This window comes from Leucoraja erinacea, chromosome 33 (assembly GCF_028641065.1).
Source record: "Leucoraja erinacea ecotype New England chromosome 33, Leri_hhj_1, whole genome shotgun sequence".
Lineage (NCBI taxonomy): Eukaryota > Metazoa > Chordata > Chondrichthyes > Rajiformes > Rajidae > Leucoraja > Leucoraja erinaceus.
In genome coordinates, this window is record NC_073409.1 from 2,243,049 (window position 1) to 2,263,019 (window position 19,971).

The 19,971-nt window shown below is 45.8% G+C and overlaps 1 protein-coding gene across 1 annotated transcript in view; it reads left to right on the forward strand.

Annotated features, from left to right (window-relative positions):
- The window catches only part of LOC129712547 (multiple C2 and transmembrane domain-containing protein 2-like), a 167,359-nt gene that overhangs the window by 21,471 nt on the left and 125,917 nt on the right, over positions 1–19,971 (forward strand). The window contains exon 3 of the mRNA XM_055661038.1: positions 19,802–19,864. Coding sequence (XP_055517013.1) covers positions 19,802–19,864 — 63 coding nt within the window. The remainder of the gene's footprint in view (positions 1–19,801; positions 19,865–19,971) is intronic.

A 19,971-nucleotide genomic window follows, 5' to 3' on the forward strand; every position in this document is an offset into this window, starting at 1 on the left:
TTTGATGGTACACAAAATTGCTGGAGAAACTCAGCGGGTGCAGCAGCATCTATGGAGCGAAGGAAATAGGCAACGTTTCGGGCCGAAACCCAAAGGGTTTCGACCCGAAACGTTACCTATTTCCTTTGGGTTTCGGCCCGAAACGTCGCCGATTTCCTTCGCTCCATAGATGCTGCTGCACCCGCTGAGTTTCTCCAGCACTTTTGTGTACCTTCGATTTTCCAGCATCTGCAGTTCCTTCTTGAACACCTTGTTCTATTTGATTGTGCACGCCGGGTTGATTGCATTCGTTGAAACCGGGCGGACCATGTGAAGGTTTGCAATCTCCCACCCCCCCCCCCCCCCCCCCCCCCCCTTTCTTAAGTCATATAACTAGGTAGGAAAAGGTATTGATTTTGCGAAAAGACCTTTGATAATCTGTACTGAGTATTGATCACCCTGAGTCAAGCAGTTAGTCATTGTTTGAATAATAAGATGCTTGACTATTTGGTGTCATTATTGTGGCCTTGGTAACTTGATGATTCTGCCGATCTCGAGGGACACGATGGATGCCCTTTGTGAAAATTTGAGCTCCTTTTCTCCCCAAAAAAAGAGAGATAGTAGGTGGCGCAGCGGTAGAGTTGCTGCCTCACGGCGCCAGAGACCCGGGTTTGATCCTGACTACGGGCGCTGTCTGTACGGTGTTTGTACGTCTCCCCGTGACCACGTGGGTTTTCTACGAGATCTTCGGTTTCCTCCCACACTCCAAAGACGTACAGGTTTGTAGGTTAATTAGCTGGGTATAAATGTAAACAATGTCTCTAGTGTGTGTAGGGTAGGGTTAACGTGCGGGGATCGCTGGTCAGCGCGGACTTGGTGGGCCGAAGGGCCTATTTCCGTGCTGTATCGCTAAACTAACCTAAGACGTAGGCCATTCGTCCCATCGAGTCTGCTCTGCCATTTGATCATGCATTACCTATTTCCCTTTTCAACCCCCTCCTGCCTTCCCCTCCCCCCCCCCCCCCCCCCCCCCCCCCCCCCCCCCATTTTCCAGCCTATTTGTTTGGAATTGAGAGGAAACTGGAGGAAACGAACAACAGTTACAGGGAGAACATGCAATCTCCACACAGACAGCACTCGAGGTCAGGATCGAACGCGGGTCTCTAGTGCTGCGAGGCAGCAGCTCTACCCGCTGCAATACTGCAGTGTAGCTGTGAGAAGGCGTAACCTCAAGGTCAAATGTATTTGTCTGGTTAACTTCCTGTACATGGCTTATGGATAGAAAGTTTGATCAGTAGTGACTAAATTATTCAACAAAACCACAAACTGCGATGTTTGTACCCATGGGTTGGTTTGAGTTTACAGTTGAGTTGTACATTAAGTGTTGGCATCCGAATTGATGCAAAGCAGGTTGTGCACTAATGTTAAGGCAGATTATTGTTGTAGGCGATGGCATCCAATGTGGGGATTAGCAGGAATCGCACGTCACGGTCTGAATTGATTTCCCCCCCCCCCAAGTCCTCGCGTAACATGTTTTACAAGGTAGGCAGTGGGTTGGCCCAGTTAGAGTGTGTGTGTGAGGACATGTTAGATCAACATGCATGACTGTGTTCCAAATTGGGTGTGTTGCAGGTAACGCCAAGCAGACTGCACAGGACTAGCATTTGTGTTTAAAGTGTACATTACCTTTCTTGCTATTAATTAGCAATGGTGTCTTGAGTATAGAAGTTGGGATGTAATGTTAAATGAGTATAGAAGCTGGGATGTAATGTTAAAATTGTACAAGGCATTGGTGAGGCCAAATCTGGAGTATGGTGTACAATTTTGGTCGCCTAATTATAGGAAGGATGTCAACAAAATAGAGAGAGTACAGAGGAGATTTACTAGAATGTTGCCTGGGTTTCAGCAACTAAGTTACGGAAAAAGGTTGAACAAGTTAGGGCTTTATTCTTTGGAGCGCAGAAGGTTAAGGGGGGACTTGATAGAGGTTTTTAAAATGATGAGAGGGATAGACAGAATTGACGTGGAAAAGCTTTTCCCACTGAGAGTAGGGAAGATTCAAACAAGGGGACATGACTTGAGAATTAAGGGACTGAAGTTTAGGGGTAACATGAGGGGGAACTTCTTTACTCAGAGAGTGGTGGCTGTGTGGAATGAGCTTCCAGTGAAGGTGGTGGAGGCAGGTTCGTTTTTATCATTTAAAAATAAATTGGATAGTTATATGGATGGGAAGGGAATGGAGGGTTATGGTCTGAGCGCTGGTAGATGGGACTAGGGGAGATTATGTGTTCGGCACGGACTAGAAGGGTCGAGATGGCCTGTTTCCGTGCTGTAATTGTTATATGGTTATATGGTGTCAGGGGTTGTGGGGAGAAGGCAGGAAATTTCCAGGAATGAGTGGGTGAGTGTTTGACAGTTTCACTGGGCCTCTCCTCGCTGGAGTTTAGAAGGGACCTCGTTGAAACTTGCAGAATAATGCTTCCAGAAAGGATGTTTCCACTGGTGGGAGAGTCTAAGACCAGAGGTCACAGCCTCAGAATTAAAGGGCGCTCGCTTAGAAAGGAGGTGAGGAGGAACTTCTTTAGTCAGAGGGTAGTTGATTTGTGGAACTCATTGCCACAGAGGGCAGTGGAGGCCGTCACTGGATATATTTAAGGCAGAGACAGACTAATTCTTGATAAAAATGAGTGTCAAGGGTTATGGGGAGAAGGCAGGAAAATGAGATTAGGGAGCATAGATCAGGCTTGATTGAATAGCGGAGGAGACTTGATGGGCTGAATGGCCTGATTCTGCTTTCATCACATGAACTTATTGATCACTTCCATGTGGAAGTTTTGCTTTGCCCTTTCCCTTGTGTTCCAAGTTGGCCACTCGACGTTTATCTGCCAATGTAGGCATCTTTTTGGAGGAGAAGGCTTTCACTCCACCACAGTTGGTGTAACTGTAGTGTGGGCTAGCAACTGCCAACAGAATGGATCTGGTTAACATCATGAAGTCATAGCACGGAAACAGGACCTTCTGCCCAACTCATCCATACTGACCATTACATCCCCTTTACTTGGTCCCTCTATGGTTGTGATAGGATGGTTCAGTTGCCTGATCGATCTTGCCCTCTTGACCCCATTCTTCTGCCTTCTCCCCATAACCCCCAACCCCCTGATATGTGGGGTCATACGGAGAGAAACAGCATTGATACAGGCTCTTTGGCCCACAAAGTCCACATTCTCATTAACTCGCATACCCTCCCCTGAGATGGACATAATACATGTAATACCACGTATTAAAATGTTTTAAAAAAGGAACGATATTTGTTGTTTATACCAAATATAGACACATAATGCTGTAATAATTCAACAGGTCAGACGGGGCCCTCCCTGACTCAAAATGTCACCTTTCCATGTTGTCCAGAGATGCTGCCTGACCCACTGATTTACTCCTGGACCTGTGTCTATCTTTTAACAACATATACTGTATTGTATCATATCTACCTCGGACTATCCTTGATTGGACTTTGCTGGCTGTACCTTGCACTAAACGTTAGTCCCTTATGCATCTGTACACTGTAAACGGCTCGATTGTAATCATGTATTGTCTTTCCGCTGAATGGTTAGCATGCAACAAAAGCTTTTCACTGTACCTCTGTACACGTGACAATAAACTAAACTGAACTGGACTTTACACCTCCGATTTCTGGATTCTCTCTCCATTTAGAGAACTTGTGGCCGTCCACAGAGTTGAAGTCCTGTCCAGGATGAAGCAACTCATTTGGTTGATGCCACATCCATTGTCTTTGTCCCTTTTCACATCATTCTGACCTTGGAACTGAATCCTCTATCTTCAATCCTTCATCACTATGGGATCTACATCCAGATAATCCCAGCCCAACAATACCAGAGAGTGTCTTCACCCACAAGGAATGCAGGAGATTGAGAAGATGACCCTCCACTAGATAAATAGGAACAGGGAACAAACGCTGGCCTTGTCAGCAATGCCCACATTCCTCAGAAACAACCAATGCATAACTTTCTATCAATTATTATTTTGTTCTCTATTCATGTCAATATTTAGCCTTCTCTCGTTCAATGTTTAATTCTTTGATTCAGTCCGTGGCTTCCTTTTAGTCAACTGGAACTTTCACTCCCAGTCTGAGGTTCCCCTTCTTCCCCTCTCGTAGCTTTCACTCTGGGTCTGTGTCCAAACTTCTCATGCAACGTATACTCAGGCAACTGAGTCATCCCACCACAACCAGAGAGCAGTGCTGAACTACTATCTACCTCTTTGGTGACCCTCGGACTATCCTTGATCGTGCTTTGCTGGCTTTACCTTGCACTAAATGTTGTCCCACTTGGCGATTATTTTCAGCGACTGCTGGCGTCATATCAGTGTCGCCAAAAGATTTTGGACATTTCAAAATCCAGCGGCGACAAAAATGCCGCGACACTTGAGGAAACCCCGTGCGTCTATACGTGATCACGCTGTATCACTGCGCAAATTTTTCGGTGACCTGACACGTCAGTCAATGATGCCGACAGTCGCCGAAGAAATTGCCAAGTGTGACAGGCCCTTTATCATGTATCTATACACTGTAAATGGCTCAATTGTCATTATGTATTGTCTTTCTGCTGACTGGTTAGCACGCAACTCAAAGCTTTTCACTGTACCTCGGCACACGTGGAAATAAACTAAACTAAAATGGGGCATGAATGAACGGCGGAGTAGACCTGATGGGCCAAATGGCCCAATTCTGCACCTATCACATATAAGCGTATGAACACATGGATGGTAGAGCAGGCCTGAGGGGCAGAATGGCCCACTTCTGTTCCTATCTTTCTCATGAAGTTAAAGGACTCGTCTCCAAAGCCGAAAGGGCCTGTCCCACTTGGATGACCTAATCCACGAGTTAGAAGACCCCAGACGAGTTGAAAGAAATGTCAAGGTCACGTTGACTCGCTTTCAGTATCATCAAAATTAATTAACTTTAGCATGGAACTGGAATATGCAGATTGCATTTCAGTCTTGCCACTGCTTCTGCTGTGATGTTTGGAGAAATGAGTAATTATAGATTAGTTCATTAACATGGGCCAATTAGACTGAAATGTCATTTGCTGTATTTATTCCGGTATTTTTGTCTCCCATATTTCTAATGGGGTTACAATCGGCACCAACCCCGGCTGATGTTTCCCATCGACAGTGTGGGTCACCTCTGGGAACACAGTGCAGTGCCAATTATACTAAAGAATAGAAGTCGTAGGTTCAATCCTGGCTCAGATTAGTTGGAAAATAGTGAGGACATGCTTGGTCCAAGCAAATGCTAAGGTTTTCCTCTAACATGGAGGAAATCCTTAAAAAGTGCCATCAGAGACAGTACCTACTCAGGAAGCTGAAGTCATTTGGGATTAACAAAGACATTCTCACTACATTCTACTACGCGTTCATTGAAAATGTAATAACCTTCTCTTTCACTAGCTGGTTCCACTCCATCACCCTGCAAAACAGAAACCGCCTGTTGAATGTGGTCAAGGTCTGCTCAAAAATCATTGAGCAGCCCGTCCGAACTCTCACTGCCCTATGCGACCAACAGTCTGTAAAGTTAACACGCAGGATTCTTCAGGACCCCTCTCACATCCTGTTTCCTGAGTTTGAGTGGGTCCCCTCAGGACACAGACTCCGCTGTCCGGGTTGCCGGACACAGAGGAGGAAGGCAACCTTCATCCCCAGGGCTGTCCAGCTTTTTAATGCTGATCATTGACTCATGAACATATGAAATGAAATGACCTTCTATATGCACTTTTTAATTGAAGCACTTAGGAAGCAGTTTAAAACTATTACTATGTGTTGATGTGCGGTGTGTGTGTTGTGTGATTGTGCAGTGTGTCTGTGAAATGCGTGTGCTGGTTGATTGTGCAGTATGCGTGCTGCTTATGTTTGTTGATTGTGTCCCTTTTTAAAAAGCTACTGTAATGCACCCTTTTAAATTGCCCCTCGGGGACGAATAAAGTGCTTTGAATTGAATTGAATTGACCTTGGTGAGAGAAGGGGGTTAAAACAGCAGTAATCTGCTGTCTAACAATATGGAATGTCCCAATGGTCTGGCATCTGTGGAGATGGTGATGAGTGAATTGTGGGGTTTGGGGAGGGGGGGGGGAGAATCTGAGGCAATGGAGGTGTAAGAAACTGCAGGATTTGTGTAGTTATCTTACGATGAGGACTGGAGATGTTATCTTGTTTCCAACAGTGCATCTCAGTGGTGTGGTGTTGGGGGGGTGTGAGTTAATGACAATATGGGGAGATACAGATGAGACAACTGTACATTGGTGCTTGACGGTCAGTGTGGACTCAGTGGGCTGAAGGAATCTTCAGTAAAACATACAGAACTGGAGGGACTCGGCTGGTCAGGCAACATCTGCGGAGGGAATGGACGGACAACAGTTTGGGTCAGGACCCTTCTTCTGAATGACTCGTTGAGTTCCTCTAGAATGTTGCCTTAGTTCGAGTTAAAAGAAATAATAATAATTTGGGTGGGCAGGAGCCAATGAAAGTTTTTTTTATTTGGTCAAAAAGGCAGTCCACTGGTAAGTAAAGATGGTCAATAAATGTGGGTGTGATTGGTCACATGCAGGAAGTGAAGAAATGTCTGGCACATTGGTCCAGAAGCTGTCTCCAACGCAGTGTGAATCCAGTGTGCAGCATCTAGCCCAAGTAGGAACCAGCAACTGCAGATGCTGACTTATACCAGAGATAGACACAAAGGGCTGGAGTAACTCAGCAGGTCACGAGAAAAAGGATGGGTGATGTATTGGGTCTGAAACATGGTCTTGACGTGGAATATTACCAACCCTTTTCCTCCAGTGATGTGGTTTGGCTCGCTGAGTTACTCCAGCACTCTGTGTCTACCTCTAGTGGCTCTGGGCTGAGTTCATGTCTTGTGGGGAGATATCAAATCTTTCAAATGTCTGTAGTGTTGGTGTTGGTGAGCATCTTCCTGTTTAGCAGCTGATCATGTGTTTGACTGTGGTGAACATTAGCTTTATTTCCTTTGGTGTTTTCACACTGCACAGAGTGATGGCTATCTCTCGCTTGCACTGCCTCATTGGGTGGAAGAGGCAGGATGTTTAGAAATATTTTAAAAGCATCTGGATTTGAGTTTAATTGCAAAGGCATAGAAGGTTATAGACCAAGTGCTGGTGAATGGTATTAGTATAGATAGGCCTTTGATGGCTGGCACGGGTATGTTGGGCTGTATGTTCCATGCTATATGACACAGCAGGGGCGGCACAGTGACTCAGCAGTAGAGCTACTGCCTTACAGCGTTAGAGACCCGGGTTCGATCCTGGCTAAGGGTGTTGTCTGTAAAGAGTTTGTACGTTCTCCCTGTGACCACGTGGGTTTCCTCCGGGTGCTCTGGTTTTCTCCCACGTTCCATAGACCTACAGGTTTGTACATTAATAAGCTTCAGTGTAATTGTAAATTTCCCTAGTGTGTGTGTGTGTGTAGGGTAGTGTTAATGTGTGGGGATCGCTGGTCGGCACGGACTCGGCGGGCCGTACGGTCTGTTTCCGACTGAAGTATAAAGTCCAATAAAGTCTAAAGACTCTAGAACCCTGAATTGTTCTGAGGGATAAATAATTGACAGACAATTAAACAGTGAAAATTGAGATTTAATTTTTTGTTGTCTGTAGCAACTATTCGCAGTTAGTCACCCAAAATTAGCTCCTCAATTTGCAAAAATGTAATGGTGTTGTGTGTCAATTATTCATGAAGCTTAGAATGACATTTACAATCCAGCACATTGCTTTTGCCACAAAATAGAAACATAGACAATAGGTGCAGGGGTAGGCCATTTGGTCCTTTGAGCCGTTCAATATGATCATGGCTGATCATCCAAAATCAGTACCCTGTTCCTGCTTTCTCCCCATATCCCTTGATTCCATTAGCCCTGAGAGCTATATCCAACTCCCTCTTGAAAACATCCATTGAATCGACCTCCACTGCCTTCTGTGGCGGAGAATTCCACAGATTTGCAACTCTCTGGGTGAAAAAGTTGTTCCTCATCTCAGTCCTAAATGACTGACCCCTTATTAGTTTATTGTTTATTGTCTATTTTAACATGATTTTAAAATGTTTAGTTAGATGCTTTGGTTTTCTTAGTTTAGTGCTTATCCTGGAGTGATAGAACTTTGTGTTTTAATTATACTTTAGTCATGTGTACTGAGGTCAAGTTAAAAGCTTTAATTGGGAGCTACCTTGTCAGTGAGCCTCTGCTGGGCAATTTTGACCTTGAACGTTAATGGCTTGCCGATCCACAGCTGCTGCCTGACCTGCCGTGTGTTTGGAGTGCTTCCTGTTTGTATTTGTGTTGCATTCCCAGTAGTTGAGATGATGCAGTCTGCTCATGGAATCCCTGGTCCTCCAGGGTACCGCACTCTGTGTGGGGAATCTATTTTCTGCCAGTTTGTGTTGCTCATTCGGAAGCTGCCTTTCCTTGTGGCTGCTCATCGCCGAGGTTGAAGAAGGGTCTCAACCTGAAAAGTCACCCGTTCCTTCTCTCCAGCGATGCTGCCCGTCCCGCTGAGTGACTCCGGCACTTTGTGTCTATCCGATCTTGAAACCTGCGCTGAGCTGATCGCTGCCTGCCTTCACTGTGATCTGGTAAACATTCCCTCGTTAATTTAGAAATACTCAACATCAGGTTTTACCCATTGGGATTGTATCATTTATTTGTTTTAATCGGTACCTTTTGCTTTCATGCTTGGGATTGAACTCTCTGCTAATTGCAAGGTTGTCTTTGCATGCGTTACCAGCTGCCATCCTACGCTGTTGCTTAGACGTTGAACTAAAAAGAGGGTAAAACGCTGATTAAATTGAACGAGTTCACGGAGAAAGTTGCTGGAAGTGATGGCGCAGCGGTGAAGTTGCTGCCTCACAGTGCCAGGAGACCCGGGTTCAATCCTGACTACGGGTGCTGTCTGTGTGGAGTTTGTATGCGACCTGTAACCGCGTGGGTTTTCCCCGGGTGCTCCAGTTTCCTTCCTCACTCAAGTAACGTGGGTTTCTAGATTAATTAACTTGTGTAAATCCCCCATGAATGTCGCTAGCGCACGAGAACGTGAAATAACATTTGAACGGTGGCGCAGCGGTAGAGTTACAGCGCTTGTAGCGCAGGAGACCCGGGTTCGAACCCGACAGCTGGTGCTGCCTGTACGGAGTTTGTACGTTCTTCCCGTGACCTATGCGGGTTTTCTCCGAGATCTTCGGTTTCCTCCCCCACTCTAAGGACGTGCCTTTGTAGGTCAATTGATTCGGTACAAATTGTCCCTAGTATGTGAAGGATAGTGTTGGTGTGTGGGGGTCACTGGTCGGCTTGGACTCGTTGGGCCACAGGGCCTGTTTCCATGCTGTATCTCTAAAGTCTAAAGAGGAATTAAGTTGGCCCTTGTTTGTGCCAGCTGAAAAATAATTCTCGTCTAAAATATTTATTGGAGTGAAGTTTGTGACTGGGTATTAATATATTGTAGAATTGGGAATTATTTTTTCTTTACTATTTGACCGGTTTCCAGAAGCTCTTGTCATTATGACATTCAAAATGCCGCCTGTTCGTACTCTCCACAGATACACAAAGTGCTGGAGTAACTCAGCGGGACCGGCAGCATCGCTGAAGAGAAGCAATGGGTGACATTTCGGGTCGAGACCCTTCTTCAGACTGGCCAACCAGAATCGTCACCCATTCCCTCTCTCCAGAGATGCTGCCTGTCTCGCTGAGTTACTACAGCATCTTGTGTCTACCTTCGGTTTAAACCAGCAGCTGCATTTCCTTCCAGGGTTGCTGCCTGACCCACCGAATTCCTCTGGAAGTTGGTGATCCATATTCCTCCTATCCCTGCGTTTCAGTGTGCCTTTTGGAGGCCACTATCGTATCTGCCTCCACCACCACCTCCACCACCACCCTACTGACGGGCTGTTCCAGGCACCCACCACTCCCTGTGTAAAAAGACTTTTGCTCAAGATTCCAGCATCTGCAGTTTCTCGAGTCCCCAACGTTTCAGTTTGATAGCACGTGTAGAGGCATGTTCAGAGAAGTGAGCGTGAAGCTGATGAGCTGTGTCTGTGCGGAAGGTGGAAGAGGTTTAAATGACGGCAGTGATGGTGGGGGATGGCACGAAACAAAAGATTTGGCCTGATGTGGGTGCGGGCGGGGGAAGAGGAATCATTATGTGAAATAACAAAGGGAAGATATTGTGGATGCTGGGGATCTGAAACCTAAAACAAGAAGCTGGAGATGCTCATTATCTGGAGTAGTTGATGTCATTGTTGAGACAAGGCTGATGTTTGCTTAGTCATAGGATGAGATGTTGTTCCTCTGTCTCACGGCAGGGTGTAGGAGGCAGGGATCGGAGGGATGTGGAACGCAGTGTTGAGTAGCTGCAGGTCACGGAGCGGGCTGGAGGGAGGTGTGTGTTTGCGGAGCTCCGGAGGCAGGGAAGCATAACTGGGAAGCGAGGAGTGGGCCGGTGGGACAGAGAGAGTCCAGTTGGTGCGCAGCCTTGAAGTGCGGTGGTTGGCTGGCCCAGGGAGGAGGACCTCAGCAGGTTGACCAACGATGTCCGTGCTGGAGGTGATGAGCAGAGTGCTGCCGCCAGAGGAGGTGAGTCCAGGGGAACAACTAATCACCCAATCACCAGTGCCCCACCTACAGCTTGCAATGGAACCATTAGTGGGGGCACAGTGGTAGAGTTGCTGCCTCACAGCGCCAGAGACAGCGGTTCCATCCTGACCACGGGTGCTGTCTGCACCAAATTTGTACGTCCTCCCTGTGAGGACCGCGTGGGTTTTCTCTGGGTGCTCTGGGTTCCTCCCACATCCCAAAGACGTACAGGTTTGTAGGTTGATTGCTTTCTGTAAGTTGCCCCTTTGGTGTGTCTGATGTAAAACTAGGAGGATGTGGAGTGAAGATGAGGGTTTGTAGATGGCTCCCGACTCTGAACGTCACCCATCCTAGTTCTCCAGAGATGCTGCCTGACCTGCTGAGTTGTTCTAGCATCTTAGGATAACATACAACTAGGGTGATTGTTGGTCGACGTGGATACGGTGGGCTGAAGGGGCTGTTTCCACACTGTATCTCTAAACTAAACTAAAATTAAACCATCTCGAGAAGGGAAGGGGGCTCTGGGACATGGTTTAGATTTATTATTGTCATGTGTACAAAGGTACAGTGAAAACCTTTGATTTTTATGCAATCTAAACAAATCCGATACTACATATAATGACTTGCCGATTTTCTGAAGTATTCTGCAGCTAAATTTGTGCATTTGTAATTATTGGAAAGTGCGGCAACAAGGGATTTGCGTGTGTTTGTACATCCTTTCCACGCCTCGTACTAAATCAAGACATGTAAAAATAGAGGGGAATCTTTTTCAAAGGTGGAAGTTAATCATTTTTTTGTTCCCGACCATTTTCCTGGAATTGGATGAAAGAGTTCAGGAAAAAAACATATTAATCACAAAAACATTTCCAGTTTGTGTTTATTTTTCATATTGTCCAGAGCTTTGAGTTAATTTCATAAACTTCCTCTGTTACTAAGTGAGTGAGCGTCATATTCAGCTCTGCCTGTGAGTGTTGGAAGCAAATAGTCACATCATGTTGGGTCTTGACCCGAAACGTCGCCTATTCCTTTGCTCCATAGATGCTGCCTCACCCGCTGAGTTTCTCCAGCATTTTTGTCTACCTTTGCTTTTTCCAGCATCTGCAGTTCTTTCTTAAACATTGCTTTCCTGAAGATTTTCTTCGAACTTTTTTTTCTCGACATTATAATCAGTATTTTAAAATAGTGGCGTTAACAACTCTACAGTTCATGAATTATTGAATGACTCAAGGGCAAACGTTCAATTATAGTTTAAATATAATCGAGGATTAGTTCAGAATAGAAATAGCAATACATCTTACACTGAAGGATCAATGTTGCAGTAAAAAATATAGTCTTTGAAGTCAATCATACAGCGTGGAAACATTAATATACCAAGACAATTAAACCCTACAAACCTGTACGTCTTTGGAGTGTGGGATGAAACCGAAGATCTCGGAGAAAACCCACGCAGGTCACGGGGAGAACGTACAAACTCCGTAGAGACAGCACCCATAGTCAGGATCGTAGGTGGACACAAAGCTGGAGTAACTCAGCGGGACAGGCAGCATTACTGGAGTGAAGGAATGGGTGACGTTTCAGGTCGAGACCCTTCTTCAGACTAGTGTCAGGATCGAACCCGGGTCTCTGGCGCTGTGAGGCTGCTACTCCACTGCTGTGCCACTGTGCCACCCTAAAACTGAACAAGGTATCATGCCATGATGGTGCCATGTTTATTCCTGACCTGAGCTTTGTGAAACTTCATTTTGAACTGTTGATCGTAAGCTACTATTTCTTGCCTGTAGTTTTTGACTTTGTGGGTCATTTATAGAACCTTGAGCCATGGACTAGAACTTCGAAGTTTATGTTTTCATAAATTATGTGAACTATCTTTTGCACGACTGGCTTTGTTCCAAGCTTTCATCCATTTGCAACTAAGACCAGATCTTTTGTACACAGTAAACCTGGGCTTTAATGACCAAGGTCTGAAGCTCCCTACTCTTCAACTGAATGCCGTGGGAATGTGAGGATTCGGGTTTGAACCAATTTGGCATCTGGTCTCTTTTGGAGATACAGCATGGAAACAGGCCCTTCGGCCCTCCCAGTCCATGCTGATCATCGAACACCCATTCACACTAGTTCTGTGTTATCCCACTTGCACATATACTCTGGGCAATTCTACAAAGGCCAATTAACCTACAATTAGGCAGCACGGTGGCGCAGCGCCAGAGACCCAGCTTCAGTCCAGACCGTGGAAGCTGTCTGTACGGAGTTTGCACGTTCTACCCGTGACCTGCGTGGGTTTTCCCCAGGTGCTCCGGTTTCCTCCCACACTCCAAAGACGTACATGTTTGTAGATTAATTAGCTTCGGTAAAATCATAAATTGTCGCAAGTGTGAGTAGGATAGTGCTCGTGTACGGGGTGATCACAGGTTAGCATGGACCCATGGGCCTAATGGCCTCTTCAGGCACTGCATCACTAAAGTCTGAAGAAAAGTTTACATACCTGCACATCTTTGGGATGTGGGAGGAAACTTCCTTTAGGAAGGAGATGAGGAGAAATGTATTTTGTCAGAGGGTGGTGAATCTGTGGAGGCCAAGTCAGTGGATATTTTGTATGGCAGAGATAGATAGATTCATGATTAGTACGGGTGTCAGAGGTTATGGGGAGAAGGCAGGAGAATGGGGTTCGGAGGGAGAGATAGATCAGCCATGATTGAATGGCGGAGTAGGCTTGATGGGCCGAGTGGCCTCATTCTAGTCCTATCACTTATGACCTTAAACCGGAGAACTTGTTGGAAACCCTCACGTTCACAGGGAGAACATGCAAACTCCACACAGCCAGCACCTGAGGTCAGCATTGAGACCCCGGTCTCTGGCGCTGAGACAGCATCTCTACCAGCTGGGCCACTGTGGTGGTAAAGACTGTCCGAAACTTAAAAGATACAAATAACTTTTCAAAGGTTCACAACTGATTATGTTTTGTTTTTTTTTGTAATATCTCTCCAGTGTGGTTTTGTGAGTATGTGACATTTGGTTTCCAGCACCTTCCCTGTACCTTTTTTTAATTAGGCCAGAATTCAGATTCTGGCTTCAAAAAAGTTCACCACTAATAAGTGGTTACCACAGCAACAGCACCTTTGGAAATGAGTGGTATTTTAGCCCAGCATGCTGTTCAATCATGCATTTCTCTTGTATCGGTGTTCTTTTCTTCACTGTTCCAGATTAATTGATGTTTCTCTCCTTTAGATCATAAGATGTAAGTGCAGAATTAGACCATTCAGCCCATCGAGTTTGCTCCTCGATTCGATCGTGGCTGATCTATCTTTCCCTCTCGACCCCATTCTCCTGCCTGTGACCTTTGAGCCTTTGCTAATCAAGAACTTATCCATTTCTGCTTTAAAAATACCCAATGTCTTGGCCTCCACTGCCGTCTGTGGCAATGAATTTCATAGATCCACCACTCTCTGGCTAAAGAAATCCCTCCTCATCTCCATTCTAAAGGTAGGAAGGAACTGCAGATGCTGGTTTACCCCGGAGAAAGACATAAAATGCTGGAGTAACTCGACGAGACAGGCAGCATCTCTGAAGAGAAGCAATGTGTGATGTTCTGGGTCGAGACCTTTCTTATTAACATTTCGAGTCTCTACCCGAGACGTCACCCAAAACCTCTCTCCAGAGATGATGCCTGTCCCGTTGTGTTACTCCAGCATTTTGTGTCCATCTTCCATTCTAAAGGTACGTCCCTTTATTCTGAGTCTGTGCCCTCTGGTCCTAGACTCTCCCCATAGAGGAAACGTGCTCTAATTAAAGAAGTTCCTCCTCATCCCCATTCTAAATCCACTTAATATTTTAGTTGGTCCTCTTTAACTCTTGACCTTTAGTGAGCTGTCCCACCACTATATTAAACCAAACTAAATATCTCTTGTGTTGACTTGTGTCATTAATGCCGACTGGATTAGAGGCATGCAGGATCAACCTGCACCTCGGACCAAAATGTGTTTCAGTGCGGGAGGGAGTCGCTGAAATACAGCCCATCTGGATGTATAGCCTCTCCTGCTGTTAATCACTGGTGTAACGAGTTCTCCCAGAGTTGTACTCCGAGATTCCTCCCTCTACGACACGATATGATAGAAGTTTGTTCATCCCCGGAGGATAATTGGTCCGCCAACATTCACAACACACAACCAGTTACCACAACGAAAACTTGAAATTAAAAATTGAAACAAAGAGAAAAAAGACACGGGACTGTTGTGGAACCGGGTCCTTCAGCCCACCTAGACCGTGCCGACAAACGTTTTTCCTCCACACACACAGACACAGACACACACAGACAGACACACACACAGACACACACACAGACACACACACAGACAGACACACACACACACAGACACACACAGACACACACACACACACACACACACACACACACACACACACACACACACACACACACACACACACACACACACACACACACACACACACACAGACACACACACACACAGACAGACACACACACAGACACACACACACAGACAGACACACACACACACACACACACACAGACACGCACACACACAGACACACACAGACAGACACACACACACAGACACACACAGACACACACACACACAGACACACACACACAGACACACACACACACTAACACTATCTTACACATATGGGATTATTTTACAGAAGCCAATTGACCTGCAAGCCTGGAGGTTTTTGGAATGTGGGAGGAAATGGGAGCACGTGGAGAAAACCCACGCAGGTCACGGGCAGAACGTATAAACTCCGTACAGACAGCACCCGTATTCGGGATGGAATCTGGGTCTGTGGTGCTGTGAGGCAGCAACTCTACCCCTGTGCCACCCTAAACATGACAAAAAAATGTTCAACGGTTTGATGGAAATCAGCAGAGGTGAATGTGCAAACTGAACTTTGAGTACAAATCCTGGCACAAAGTTAGCTCTGCCCATCAATAATATAATGGTATGCTCAGTTCTGGGTCAACATGGAAAAATAGGTGCTGAGGAAGGCCATTCGGCCCTTCGAGCCATTCAATATGATCATGGCTGGTCATCTGAAATCAGCACCCCATTCCTGCTTTTTTCCCCCCCAATATCCCTTGATTCCTTTAGACCTAAGAGCTAAATCTAACTCCCTCTTGAAAACATCTAGTGAATTGGCCTCCACTGCCTTCTGTGGCGGAGAATTCCACAGATTCACAACTCTCTGGTGAGAACGTTTTTCCTCGTCTCAGTCCTAAATGGCCGACCCCTTATTCTTACACAGTGACCCCCATATCCCCTTGAGATGGGAGGTGTTCAGAACACAATGTGGTTTCACACGCATCGTAGACACTCACACATCGTCAACTCTATTTATCGAATCAGACTGCTGAGGCATCTAATGTGGCAAGGTAAAACAGAAGTATAAAGGACAGGCGTGATCCAGGAAACAGGATATCAAAGTTGCAAAAGAGGAAATGTCAAACTTATTTTGATAAGCACTGTTTATATTCAGTTACTATGGCTCAATGTAAACAGTGATATTGTGTGTCCTTCAAACAATAATATTACGAATTAATGTTAGAAATTAAAAATTGAACATTAATCTTTGTCATCTTTCTTCAGAAGGAAAATTATACCTGAAATTCAGGTAATGATTGATTAGGGAATGGAATTCACTCAATCTGTGCGACACGGTGGCGCAGCGGTAGAGTTGCTGCCTCACAGCGCTGGAGACCTGGGTTCCATTCTCACTACGGATGCTGTCTGTACGGATTTTGTACATTCTCCCCGTGACCTGTGTGGGTTTTCTCCGGATTCCTCCCACATTCCAAGGTGGTGTAGGTTTGAAGGCTAATTGGCTCGGTTAGATTGTCCCTGGTTGGTATAGGATAGCGGTAGTGTTCGGGGATCGCTGGTCGGTGCGGACTCGGTGTATTCCGCGCTGTATCTCTAAACTAAATGAAAGAAACTAAACATCTTAACTAGTCAGGACTGCCGTGCGACTGTGGCCTCTGTTAGGACTTTACGATGACTTAATTTAATTGTTAAGTTTAATTGTGCTCTGTCACCCAGTCCTGCGGGAAATAAGATAAAACAAGTTTAATAAGTGGACGATGAGAATTGATGCAGAAATCACTGGTAGCTTTCATCAAACAAGGATATCGTGCTAAACGGGCAGAGATGAAGGGTGTGGGCGGAAATGTGTTGAAAGCAGAGCAGCAAGTTCATGGAATGGTGTTTACTAATTAAACAATAAGAATGAATTGGTTTATTGCAGAAGTATTTGTGGTCCCGCTGAGAAATAAAAAGGAATCTGTGGTGATGAAAATCTTCCAGAAAATGTTGAGTTTCCCATCGAATTGACGGCAATTCTGGTTAATCGTTTAAAACGGGATGAGGAAATGGTGATGAATTTACAAAAAGCTGGAGTAACACAGGCAGGACAGGCAGCATCTCTGGAGAGAAGGAATAGGTGACGTTTCGGGTCGAGACCCTTCTTCAGACTGAGAGTCAGTGGAAAGGGAAACGAGATATATAGAGAGAGATAAATAGAGAGATAGAGAGAGAGATAGAGAGAGAGATAGAGAGATAGATAGAGAGAGAGATAGATGGAGAGAGAGAGATAGAGAGATAGATAGAGAGATAGATAGAGAGAGAGATAGAGAGATAGATAGAGAGAGAGAGGATCGATCGATAGATATAGATCGATCGATAGATAGATATAGATCGATCGATAGATAGATATAGATATGGATATAGATATAGATATATAGAGGTAGTGTAGAGAGATCTAGAACAACTGAATGAACAATATGCAAAATAGTAACGATGGTACAGGCCATTGTTCAGTGTGGTCAGGGTGAGAAGGAGAATGGTGAGACAGCCTACCTGTGGTTTTTCTAACCCTTCTTTCTGTGGCTTGGTTGTCAGCGTTCTTAACTCCATGTGATCGAAGATGTGTTTTGGGTCCTGACTCATATTTTCTTGGGCCAAGGTTCTGCGTTGGGTTTCCATTGCCGTTTGAAGGAGTGTTACTAATGTCCTGGGTGGGAAATTAAAACGAGGAAGAGAATCTTGAAACAAAATGACTCTGCTGCTTATGACTGTGTTTAAGAAGGAACTGCAGATGCTGGAAAATCGAAGGTAGACAAAAGTGCTGGAGAAACTCAGCGGGTGCAGCAGCATCTATGGAGCGAAGGAAATAGGCAACGTTTCAGGCCGAAACCCTTCCGGGTTTCGGCCCGAAACGTTGCCTATTTCCTTCAGGGTTTCAGCCCGAAACGTTGCCTATTTCCTTCGCTCCATAGATGCTGCTGCACCCGCTGAGTTTCTCCAGCACTTTTGTCCACCTGTTGTTTATGACTGATCTACCTATTTCTTACCTACCTATTCAAATGGTTCTTCAACATTGTGATAGTCTAAAGAAAGGTCTCTCCGCACACATGGCATTTCCCTTTGAGTTATAGTTTCATAAAGTGATACAGTGTGGAAACAGGCCCTTCGGCTCAACATGCCCACACCGGCCAACATGTCCCAGCTACACTGGTCCCACCTGCCTGCGCTTGGTCCACATCCCTCCAAACCTGTCCCATCTGAAGAAGGGTCTCGACCCGAAACATCGTCAATTCCTTCTCTCCCTGGATGCTGCCTCACCCGCTGAGTTTCTCCAGCATTTTTTTTTGTCTACCTTTGATTTTTCCAGCTTTTCTTCCTTAAACAACTATCCATGTACCTGTCTAACTTTGTTTAAACCTTGGGATAGTCCCAGCCTCAACTACCTCATTTTAGCAGCCTGTTCCATACACCCACCGCCCTTTGGGTGAAAAAGTTACCCCTCAGATTCCGGATAAATCTTTCCACTTCATCTTGAAGTGATGTCCTCAATTCCCTGAGTCTGGGCAAGAGACTCTGTGCATCTACCCGATCTTCCTCTCATGATTTTATACACCTCTATAAGATCACCCCTCATCCTCCTGTGGTCCAAAGAATAAAGACCCAGCCTACTCGACCTCTCCCTATTGCTCACACCCTCTTGTCCCGGCAACACCCTCGTGAAGTAGAGTTACTCCAGCAGTATGTCTATCTTTTGTGATAACAGCATTGGGATTGGGAGATGTTTTGGGTCTGGTCTCTTCTGCTGTTTCTGTTGTTGGATCTAACGGGACAGCAACAGAATCTGAAGAAGGGTCCCGCCACAAAATGTCACCTAACGCTGCTGTCAAACAAATGCTGAACAAAGTGGCTTGGCCCATTGAAGTAGAAGGGCGAGGGGGGGGATCTCATTGAAGCCTCATGGATAATGAAAGGTCAAGATAGAGTGGACATGGGGAGGATGTTTTCACTAGATTCAAGATTCAAGATCAAGATTCAATTTAATTGTCATTTGGACCCCCTGAGGTCCAAACGAAATGCCGTTTCTGCAGCCATACATTACAAACAAATAGACCCTAGACACAACATAATTTACATAAACATCCATCACATCGCTGTGATGGCAGGCCAAAAAAACTTATCTCTCCACTGCACTCTTTCCCCCCCCCCCCCCCCCCCCCCCCCCCCCCCCCCCCCCCCCCCCCCCCCCAGAGTCAAAGTCAAAGCCCCCCCCGCTGGCGATGGCGATTGTCCCGCTGCCATTAAAGCGGGAGAGTTTAGAACCAGAACGCACAACCTCGCAATAAAAGGACACATCTTCAGAATAGGGATGAGGAGCAGTTTCTCTAACCAGTAGGCGGTGAGTCTGTGGAGTTTATTGCCACAGATGGTGGTGGAGGTCGCCATTGGATATTTTTAAAGCGGAGATGGGAGGATTCTTGATTAGGAAGGCGGGAGAATTGGTTTGAGAGGGAAAGGAGAGACTTGATGGGCCAAATGGCCAGATTCTGCCCCTATGTCTTATGATCTAATCCTCACCATTGACCATTTTGATCCATTCCCCTAAGCACTCTCCATTGCACGATGGTGTAAATGTGACCAATGAGGTAGACGGGAGGTCAGGGCAGCAATCTAGTGGATGAGAGGACGGTTCCATTGCCTGACAACCACTGGGAAGAAACTGTCCCTGAATGTGGAGGTGCCTGCTTCCAAACTTCTGTGCCTCTTGCCAGATGGGAGAGGGGAGAAGAGGGAGTGACCGGGGTGAGACCAGTCCTTGATGATGCTGACAGAATGTTTTATTTTTCAGGATGAACTTGGTGAAGGTACAGACCTGGAGTCTTCGCAAAGTTCCACGTTCTTCGAAGAGCAGGTAAAGATCTGCTTGTAAAGTCTTGTGTTGTCCTTTGATGACAAGGTGTGCAAGAGCCTACTCCTCATTCCTCGTACAATCTCAATTTGGTTTTGATACACAGCGTG